This window comes from Pimephales promelas, chromosome 17, assembly GCF_988280905.1.
Source record: "Pimephales promelas chromosome 17, fPimPro1.hap1.1, whole genome shotgun sequence".
NCBI lineage: Eukaryota > Metazoa > Chordata > Actinopteri > Cypriniformes > Leuciscidae > Pimephales > Pimephales promelas.
The window spans coordinates 11,306,739-11,317,389 of NC_142785.1; the positions used below are offsets into that span (position 1 = coordinate 11,306,739).

The 10,651-nt window shown below is 51.3% G+C and overlaps 2 protein-coding genes across 2 annotated transcripts; both read right to left on the reverse strand.

Moving 5' to 3' along the window:
• Nucleotides 1–1,223: 1,223 nt before the first annotated feature.
• Nucleotides 1,224–8,415, reverse strand: LOC148971465 (uncharacterized; the record flags this gene model as incomplete). The annotated part of the gene is made up of 2 exons (XM_089122489.1): nucleotides 1,224–3,214; nucleotides 3,357–8,415. Coding segments are annotated over 2 exons (7,050 nt in total), but the record flags the coding sequence as incomplete, so codon positions are not given.
• Nucleotides 8,409–9,749, reverse strand: LOC148971466 (uncharacterized). The gene has a single exon (XM_089121901.1). It carries the CDS (start codon nucleotides 9,529–9,531, stop codon nucleotides 8,416–8,418), a length of 1,116 nt encoding a protein of 371 aa, XP_088978027.1. The 5' UTR covers nucleotides 9,532–9,749; the 3' UTR covers nucleotides 8,409–8,415.
• Between the last annotated feature and the right edge of the window lie 902 nt (nucleotides 9,750–10,651).

A 10,651-nucleotide genomic window follows, 5' to 3' on the forward strand; every position in this document is an offset into this window, starting at 1 on the left:
AGTTCGTGCTGGATGGTGTCTTCTTGTTCGAGAGGACACACGTACGAACTGTAACTGGCTATTCGCAAAAGTAAACGAAGAAAAAAATAACGAAAACTGATAACTTTAAAAAGCTTCAGAAGACGCCGAGAGTGTCCAAGGAATTCCGGAAAGAGTTCAAGAGTCTAAGCTTAAGAGTAAGAACAATAGCAATCAGGTAAGAGAGCTAAGAAATTAGGAGACATAAGAGCCATAAGAGTTAAGATAGCGATGAATCTGTGGCGAGAGTTTTTCAAGGGTGTTTTGGGACCCCCCTAACCCTCGGATGGCCAATGAGCGTCACACAACTGAAGGAGCGCGCGCCCACTTGATTAACATATCACGTTGTTAATCTGGGTTCTTAAGACAAAGGAAAAGTTCTGCTAACTTTGAAAACAAACTTATACATAATGGTATACATTTCACAATATCGATATACAGTTTAAAAGACAGATCATGCTATGAGGATTACAAAGACATCAAACACATTGGACTATTTTGACAGCATTATTGAATTACATGTTTAAAGCATTGTATTACAGTTATCTAAACTTCTTTGACACGCGTGAGTCCATTCGAAGCTGAAATAGTGAATTACAGTTCTTTTACATGTATTTCGGCATACTAGATAATTTTGGTAACTCTTTTACAAGCTTTCAGAGATGTCCGTGTTTGTGTGCGTGCAGGAATGTTCAGCGTGCGGACGCGTTAATGTGCGTGTGTGTGTGTGTGTGTGTGTGTTGCACGTAGGTGTGGGTCAGCGGGTCGCACGTATATTGCGATAGAACAAACGAAGTCTGGTTAGTCTCCAGAGTTCCCTCGCTTTTGGAGGTGTCAAAGGATCAAAGAGGAGAGAGAGTTAATCTGATCGCGGTCAGTTTAACTGGCGTTATTGGCGGGGGGATGTTGCCCCGTGATGTCTCCGTGTTCGTCCTAAATCACACTTAGTCAGGTAACCCCAGACACTCGGGCGCCTGACTGCAGTAAAAGTCAAAGTTGAATTAAAACACATATGCGTAGGAATGTGTTAAAAGGGTCTCTGCCAACCACGCTCTGAGTAATTGCATGCAAACTGGTTAATGATGTCCGACCCAGAATCTCTACATTCCCCCCTGATTGGAAGATGACGTCCCTGCGGAGACGTCCTCTGCCGATCACGCATGGGAGGATGGAAGGTGAATCATGAAGTTGTTAGCAGGGGATCATCAGGGCTGGGGGCTTAACTCAATGAGGTCGCTGGCAACTTCCAGCGCAGGAGCTTCTTTTCGAGGGTTTCGGCGGAAGCCTCCGGATACAGCTTTGGTGAGCTTGACGGTAGATGATCGCACCTCATTGAGTCTCCTGTATAGGATGAAGGCCAAGCCCAATGTTAAGAGGTGGCTGACTACCATGGAGATGCACAGCGCCGTGTCGGCTGCGCTCCAGGCTCGGATGACAGGTGAGGTAGTCAAAGGAGGTTGTCGAGACAAAGCTTGCAGAGCAGAGTCAAGAGGAGCAATGTCAATTAACTGTGACCCCCCTGTCTCAATTCCCAGTTCCAGTTCTGGACCCAGGGTGAAGTTGTGGTCCTTGAAGAAGGAGGGGATTTCCAGTTCAGATTCATATTCACTGCTCGGGAGATGATACAATGCCAGATCATCGACGTGGAGGATGGCACCTTTAGGTACTTGAATCCACATGCTCTGGTTGAGCAGGTTGACCCGAGTGGCAGTGTCATGTTGGTCATAGGTGAGAGTAGCAGTGAGAACCGGACTGTTTACGAGCCAGCGGTCACCGATGATTTCTGCTCGTGTCTCGCCGACTTGCATGCGAGGTCTGGCCTCAGCAGGGCACCGGTTGTCACTGGACATGGGTTGCAATCCACAGATTCCATCAGTGTTGTCTCTGAGGAAGGGTTTGCTTGGGCAGAGATAATGAATGTCTTTGGTCAAGGTGCACATGTGCAGGTTTGGAGCCAGGTACAGTTGCGGATCGCTGTCATGGTACGCTACCACATCGGGGGTGCGAACCTTGATGTGCGTGTTACCTTTCCAAAACCCCACATTGACAATGTCCTTAAGTCTGTAGATTCGGCTTGACTCTATGATGGGCAGGTTCAAGAGGAAACCCACTTCCCTCTGCTCGGGGTCGACGTAGAGTGGTATGGCGCTGCCCAGAGAGTAGGCCAGGTGGACTTGGAGCGGGTCGGCTGGCGTGGTGATGGCGGAAGCCAGCACATTTTGGACCAGGCTCAAAGGTATGAGATAGGGCGGAATGCGGCCCATAGCTAGGCTGTCGATGGAGGAGCTCACCTCCCGCAGCATGTCTGTCATGAGGGCGGTGACAAGCTGCGTTTGGGCAAAGTCAGTTTGAAAGTCATTGAACAGCTGCTTCATGGAGTTCACAGTCTGGTTCAGGAGGACGCTGTGGGTGTTGAGAATTACCACAGTTCCTCTTAAAGTCTTTCCGATGGTCTGCAGGGAAGCGCTCTGCGTGGTGAGCTGTTCTCTTAACTGTGGGATCTCTGTTTGAATCTCGGCCACGTGTCGTCTTACAGTGGCTAGGTTGACTGCGTTGACGCTGGACATACCAATGTTAAACAGGGTTCCCACAGCAGCTGCGGCTCCGAGCAGGGCTCCCAGGAAACGTTTGGGGCGGCGATTGTGTCCGCTTAATTCGGCTTGGGTGACGGTCATCTTTTCAAGTTGGTTCAGCATGTGCCGGATGTCGGCATCGGCGTGGGAGAGGGAGTCTTCTGTCCAGCGGGCACCAGCCCAGCTGTACTGGATTACTGTGCGGGGGTAGTGTGCTCTGTAGACATTTCGGGGATCTAGTCGGACGTACACTTTCTGGGTGTGGGTCCGACAGTTGGTGATCAAGAGACCTGGTTGCTCCCTCAGCACGATGCCTGACGCCGGGCCTGGTGAGATGACGTCGGGTGGTGGTTGCCCTCTGATCGCTTGAAGGCAGAGGATGGTAAACCACAGCAGCATCCTAGTAGCAGTAACAGAGGAGAGGGGTGGAAGAGAGGGGGAGAGAGAGAGAGGCAGTGTGTCAGCGGGAGGTGTCCATGGTTTTGCAGGACAGTCTTCCGCTCCTAGGATGAGAAACAAGTTAGTTTGCATTGGCCCCTCCCCGCCTCTCCCTGCCAGCAGCCGAATGTCTCTTAATTTGGTTGCGGTGGACCCATTTGAGCACAGGGTCTTTCTGTCCCCGGCTTAGTTGGATGCGGTACGCTACTGGTGAAAGTTTGTCAACAATTTCGTGAGGTCCTGTCCAGCGTGGCAGGAATTTCTTTGACAGCCGGTTGGAGGCTGTGTGTTGTGGCTGTGCGAAGCTATAGTACCAGACCCTGTCACCCACAGCCAGTTCCTGGTGTGACGCTTTCCGGTCGTAGTACGCTTTCTGACCCTCTGCGCTCTTTTGAAGCTGTTGCTGAGCGAAGGCAAAGGTTGATTTCAGATGCCGGTGCAGCTCTTCGAGGTACTGGTGAGTGGTGCAAGCGGTGACGAGACTTGAGTCCCCTGGCTGGTACAACAGGTGCAGGGGCAGTGTCATCTGCCGTCCAGTCATTAGTTCGAAGGGAGACACTTGGGTTGAGTCTTGCGGAGTAGCTCTGAGAGTCATTAGCACCAGCGGGAGTTTCATGTCCCAGTCTTTCTGGTTGGCGGCCACATACTTTTTCAGCATACTGACCACAGTCCGATTTGACCGTTCAACTTGGCCTGATGAACTGGGCTGGTGGCTAATGTGCAGTTGAACGTGGACACCCAAGAGTTTCCATATCTGCTGCATTATCTCAGCTGTGAAGTGAGTACCTCTGTCTGAGTTGACACTCATTGGCAATCCGAACCTTGAGAATATGTGGTTCATCAGGAGGTATGCCGTGGTCTGGGCGGTGTCGTTGGGTGCTGGGAGGCACTCTACCCATTTTGTGAACTGGCACACGACTGTGAGAAAGTATTTGTTGCCTCTTGTTGATCGGGGTAGAGGTCCTACCCAGTCGATTTGCAGGTCTGACCACGGGAATGTGACTTTCCTGCGTTGCAGCGGAGCTCTGTGGTGTGGATTTGCAGGTTGAAACTGGCAGCAAATCAGACATTCTTTGATGTACTCCGCCACGTGTTTTTGCATGCATGGCCAATATGCCACTTGTTTCAGTGTCTTATAAGTGGCTCTGACGCCGTGATGTCCGGCACATGGTGCGTCGTGGGCAAACCTCAGCATCACCCCCCTTAAGGACTGTGGAACGACAAGCCGAGGCATTGTGGTGTCATCAGGCTTATACCACAAGATGTTGTCCGTTACACGCAGCATGTGCTTGATGTCGTGCAGGCGCTTCAGACAAGGGTCGGCCGCGAGGTCGGCCAACGTGAGTGGGTGGTTGGTGGGGTCTGAGAGGTGGTGCAGAAAAGTCTTTAATGCGGTGTCAGAGTTTTGCATGTCCGCTATGTCGTTGTTTGAGATCTGCGGAGTCAGGGTGAGAGGTTGTGAGGTGGGCAGTGTGGCAGGGAAAGTTCGTTTGCTGCGGGTTAGCACTGCCACCTCGAAGGTTTGTGGTTGGGCCGGAGGTGCCCATGGAGTACCGTGCAGTGCGCCCGCCTTGGCGAGGCCATCGGTACGGTCGTTCAGGTCCTTGTCGAGGCCTGGTTGTTTGGAGTGACCTTTCACCTTTTTCCAGTAGACAATCATGTCGTGTTGTCTAGTTAGGTTATCACATGCTTGAAACAAATTTTGGTGTGTGACAGGCTTGCCGTTTGAGGTCTTAAAGCCATTTTGTTTCCAGCTTGGAAGGTGGCATGTGAAACTTAGTCTGGCATAGTTCGAGTCTGTGCAAATCAGGAGTTCTCTGATGTTGTGGGCCGAGGCTATTTGCAGAGTTATGAGAATGGCTGCCACTTCAGCATATTGTGATGACTGGGGTCCTAGCTTGAAGTGTTGCGGTGGGCAAGGCAGATCATTTACCCATAACACACCAGCACCTGCTTGACGAGCGCCATCTTGGTTGTAGGAGCATCCGTCGACGTAGGCTGTTGGCATACCTTGGCACGCATTTTCCTCAAAGTACCTGTGACAGGTCTGTTGTTGTGGTTCTTCCACATGGGTTGTTGCAGGTGGGACATTATCGGAGCAGTTTTGGCAGGCCGCCAGGCCGTTGCCCAGGGCTGACTTGTGGTTTTGTGCATATCTTGCTTCAACATTGCGACCCTGGAGGGCCATTAACCACGTGGCGATGCGGGAGTTTGTGACCACACCATCACGGATGCGTTGGCTGTTGAGGAACATGACAGGCTGATGACAAGTCTCTACGATAACTTTCTGAGCTCCAATGTAGTTGGAGAATCTTTGTATAGCCCACACGGTGCAAAGCAACGCCTTTTCACAGTCTGAGAATTTAGTCTCTGGTGGAAGAAGTGTCTTGCTGGCATACGCAACTACCCTTTTGTCTTGGTCATGTCGTTGGTACAGACCAGCGCTGAGACAGTGTTGGGAGAATCCAGCTTCCAAGTAGAATTCTCTGTGTGGGTCAGGGTAGGCCAGGCATGGAGCTGTACACATGTGACGTTTCAACTCTTTCATGGCATTGTCCTGGACGGTTGTCCAGACAAACGGGCAGTCTTTTTTCAGCAGGGCAGTTAAGGGCTTTGCAATGTCTGAATAGTTCTCTATGAACTGCCGTGAGTAATTGCACACCCCCAGGAAACTTCGAAGTTCAGAGACGTTGGTGGGGGGTTTGATGTTTTGAACAGCTTGTATGCGACTTGTCTGTGGTTCGACGCCTTGTGACCCGATCAGTAGTCCCACGTAGTTAACCTTGGTTCGACACCATTGTCCTTTGTGGAGGGCGATCTTGGCACCTGCAGTTGTTAACTGGTTCAAAACATAGTCTATTTCTTTCAGGTGATCGGCTACTGTGGTACTTTTCATCAGCACGTCGTCCACATAGATGAGATTCCCTCTCATTCTTGCATCGGGGCATGCTTTGTTCAGGAAGATGTTGAACTCAGCAGGTGAGTTAGCATAGCCGAATGGACACCTGGTGAAAGTGAATTGTCTGTTGCCAAAAGTTAAAGCAAGCTTGTGCTGGTCGTCTGGATGTACTGGGATGGTCCAGAATCCAGAGGCCACGTCGAGCGTAGAGAAGATGGTGGCTCCTCTGATCTGGGGTATTTCTTGCTCCAGCTGGGTCATGGGCCATCGTGACAGAGGCACCTGTTGGTTCAGTTTCCTGTAGTCGATCGTTGGTCGCCACTTGCCATTCGGTTTGATTACCGGCCAGATGGGAGCAGAATAGGTGCTGTTGCATGGACGAATTATACCTTTCTCAAGCATGGAGTCAATAATCTCTTGCACCGGTTCGTGTGACGCCAGTGGGATTTTGTATTGTCTCATATAGGTAGGGGGACTTTGAGGGTGCGTTGGAATGCGCACGGTGTGAAGGTGGGTGAGACCACAGTCTAAAGAGTCTTTGGCAAATGACGCTTTGAATTTGTAAAGGACTTGTCTGAGTCTTTGTCGATCTGCATCGTCCTGGATTGCATCAGCGTCGGATAGGATTTGTTGAACTTGAGATTCAAATCCTGGATAGGGCTCTTCTGTAAGTGAGTCACCTGTTGAGTTGACGAGCGTAGGAGCAGAGGTTTCATCCGTCTCGCAGGCAGGCTGTTTGGAGACTGTGTAGACAGCGAGGTGTCGGTCGTCCGTCAGCTCCGTTCTGCATACTTGATCTCTGTCCATTGGCATGACTGAGGCAATGGAGATGATCTTGAAAGGGGCTGTGCGCAGTGTGTCGCCTGTGTACCCGTCGGGCATCATGGCGATCGGGAGGGGCCCGATAAATGGTAAAGTCAATTCAAAGTCAGGGAAATCATGGCTCACTAGCCATCCCAGCCGATAGGCTTTTGGGATTGTGATGTCCACTGCGATGCAATTGTTGAACAGGATGTAGACCGCACGCGATGACACTTCAGTGAGGGGCGTGGCTTCCAGTGTTAGTCCAAGTTCAATGCATTCAGGTGACTGTTGAAAGAAACCCAATGTGTGGTTTAGGGTTTGACCACGTCGAATGTTGAGTCGAACAGCGACCCCTTTGGTGTAAGCAGGTACTACAGTGTCCTGTTCACTGATCAAGGTGCAGACCTCTGGGATGGTCTGGCCTGACATGAGGTTGTCAGTGTGTGTGGGAACAACAGCTGGCCGTGAAGTCAATGGTGCCCACAATACCTCGTTGATAATGTCCACATGTGCTTGGAGGCGAATCAGGACGTCTGCTCCAATGTAAACGTTGTGAGGCGGGTCCGGCAGGACCAGGAAGTAATGAGTGAGGCACCTGTTATTCCAGTTCAAGTTCAAAGCACAGATACCCGTTGCAGTCACCATGTTTGATGGACATGAGTTCAAAGGGAAGCGTGTGCGCTTGCTTGCAGAAGGAAGATCAGGTGTGACTTTAATTAGTTCAGTGAAAAGTGACAGGCTAATGGCAGAGTTGTCTGCCCATAGCGCGAGCACAATGTCTGTTGTGGGTATACCATTCAGCTGCAGGTCAGTGTTGACCTTGGGGCAGAAGGGCTCAGAGTCTTTGGTGAGTTGGAAAGTGCAGAGGAGTGAACTTGAATCTCGCTCCAGTGTTGAGTCTGTGTCTCGGTGGCTGTCGGCGAAAGTTCCCGTGACCTTGGTGACCTGACAGTCTGGCTCAGTTGACCTGGGTGGCTGACAGGGGAGAGGTTCTCGCACTTGAGCCCAAATTTTCAGTTGTTTGAAGTCCATTAAGGGCTCAAAGCGGTCTAAAAGATCTTTGCCGACGAGGAGAGGATATGTGTCCATAGGTGAAATGTACACAGGATGGATGAGACTCATGGGACCGATGGTCAGATGGATGGGAGCTATCTGTTCAAGCCGGATGTTAGTTTGGCTGTAAGACTGCACATTCAACCCACAGTTCTGCGAATTTAAAGTTCTGTTTTGCTTGTTAGCTTCAAATCTGAGTCTTTCAAAGAGTTCAGCTGAAATCAGGGTGAGGTCCGATCCCGTGTCGACCAGGGCTTCAAGCTTCACTTTATTTTCCAGCGTGATGGAGAGATACAGCTTACGTGCTAGTCCTTTTTCGATCAGGTTCCCCAGGAGTTTTGGCGATGGGGTTTGTGTGGTGATCGATAAACAGTTAGGGTCAGTGTCTCGTGATTCGCTGTGGAGACACACAACCAAAACAGCACTTTCAGGTATCTCAGAGGTTTGTTCGCTGGTGTGAGGGGTTGCGTTGTCCACTTCGGGATGTGTGGTGGGCAACAGCAAGGAGTGTGTATCGCTGTCACTCGGTGTTGTGACAGCTGGTTCAGCGGTCTGTGTCAGGAGAGCAGTGTTCGGGGAGCTTAATTCAATAGGAGGGCTGTCAGACAGGCTTTTAGTCCTCACCCTTAGTCACGAAGAATCTGGCCTATCCTCTTTGTCAGTTTTCTTGTGAAGAAGCTCTTTCAGAACTTTCAGGATCTCTGCGGTCTCTGACGTAGACTTACTGTTTGTCTTTGTGGCAGGCTCGGATTTGGACTTGGACTTGCTTGGGGCCTGCCGTGGAGTTTTCTGTTGCCGCTGCTCTGGGCTAGGCGTTCTTGCTGCTGGAGCTCGGCTGGTTCTTGACTGTTGGCTGGCTTCCCGGGTGGCTCCACCCCTTTGGTTGTGGGGAGGCCGTGGGTTGCCAAAGGACTCAGGGCGTCGGCTTTGCTGCTTGGGGCGTGCACCCTCACGGTTGCGTTGCCCTCTGCTGGCCTGAAACGTTCTGGAGTCGTTGTTAAACAGTCTGTTAGTGTGGTGCTGTTGGGCGCCCTCTAGTGCCAGCTCTGAGTGGTGATCAGTGATGGGGCAGATAGAGGGAGTTCTAACAGTCTTTTCAGAAACCATTTTCTGTTTGATAAAAGCTTTGTGGGCCAAATCTCGCAGTTGTTGGGTTGTCATGGTTTGAGGGCATGCCAGGACCCCTAAGTGATGGCTCACAGTGGGATGCAGATTTCGGAGGAACAAAGTTCGGAAGTTAAAGTCCTCTTCCATTCCGGGCTCGTTCCGTGCACCGAAGTAGGCTTGCCTGAGGCGAGCATAATAGGCCTGCGGAGTTTCCAGTCGTCCCTGCTTGAGGTTCATCGCGGTGATTAGTCCTTGATCAGTTTCTGGATCAGAGAATTCCCGGATGAAAGCTTGTCGCAGTTGCTGGTAATCCGTTTTGACAGCGTCTGGTTGACGATCCAGGAAGCTGCGTACGTCCCGACTGGACGTAATTCTGACCAGATACAACCTGTCCCACGGGGTGACATGGGGAACAGTGTTCAAATGAAAGTCAATGTCCTTCAGGTAGGCATGAACATCGTGGCCTCCTGCAGGGTTTGGTGTGAAGGTAGGGATGTTTCTTGCCAACTTGTCAAGTTCTTTGAAGCCCATGCCGTGGCGAGTGTCAGGGACTGACGGTGAGGCCCCCCCTTTTCCAGAGGGCGGGGACCCTGGCAGGCTGTCCGCAGATGTCTGAGACGGTGGACGTCCGTCCTCCATCACAGTTCTGGAGTCTTGACTGAAGTGTGCGGGTCGACTGGTCAGGGAAAACTTTGTAGTGTGCGTTTCCCTGACTCGGTCACTCTGCAGTTTATAGGAGTGTTTTAGTTCTTGGTGGACGGCGTCAAGCTCGTCTTTATAGAGATCTAGTTGTTGGGAAAGTTTATCAATTTCAGCTTGGGCTGTTTTCAAGTGTTTTTCACAGGCCTTAGCTTTAGCGTCTCTGTCTTTCAATTCAGCCTTGGCTCTGGTAAGGAGAGAGTCACCACGTTCCAGTTTTTCGGTGAGCGTCTCTCTGGCTTTCCTTTCGTTTAAGTCCTTTTGGTCGGTGTCCAGACGGAGGTGTTCCAGGGCCTCTTGAAGTCTTTGCACTTCATTTTGCAGGTCTGGGTACTTTTCCTCCTCGTCGCGTAGTAGCTGGTCTAGACGACTCTGGGTTTCTGCTTGGTCGCGCCGGGCCTCCTCCGCTTGGAGCCGTAGAGTTGCCGTCTCCTGTTCCAGGTCGGTGGCAGTTCTCTCATGAAGGCGGGCTTGTGCGACCAGCGTATGGGCCAGCTTTCCCACGATTCGGGCCCATTCTTTGTGGTTGTAGCTCTGCGTCGGGTCCTGCCTCATCAGCGTGTCCAGTTCGGCGTCCAGCTGTTCCTGGCTCCGGGGCTCAGCGTCGCTGTCCTCCTTGGGCAGGAACGCGGCGGTCATGGCGGTCAGCCATGTCTCAAGGCTGTCCCAATGGGCGGCCGGGTGGGGAGACTGGGACATACTGGCTTACTGTAGGCGAGAGGAGCACAACACACACAAAGACCAAATGCAAGTTTGTTCACAATTTAGGCGCTATCCCTTTGGTACGGACGATGCCGTTTACGGGAATTTTGGTTAACTGATGGAGACAGTTAGACGGTGAGAGAGACAAATTGTTTAGGTCAGCGCAGGGCCTAAATAGAGATTTGACAGGGCCGGAACCAGTGGGTCACTGCTGCCACTGACGGCTCGGCTGTCAGTCTGTTATTTAGCTTTCCTGGGGTGTCTCTGTAGGCTGTGTCTCTGGGTGACCTGAAAGGCACAGTTCACACAGAACAGAGAGCAGAAGAAAAACAGCAAGGTAAGAGAAAACTTAAATGGG

Bases quoted from the DNA above. Each gene is read 5' to 3' on its own strand.
- LOC148971466 (XM_089121901.1), bottom strand. From the start codon at position 9,531: ATGGAGGACGGACGTCCACCGTCTCAGACATCTGCGGACAGCCTGCCA.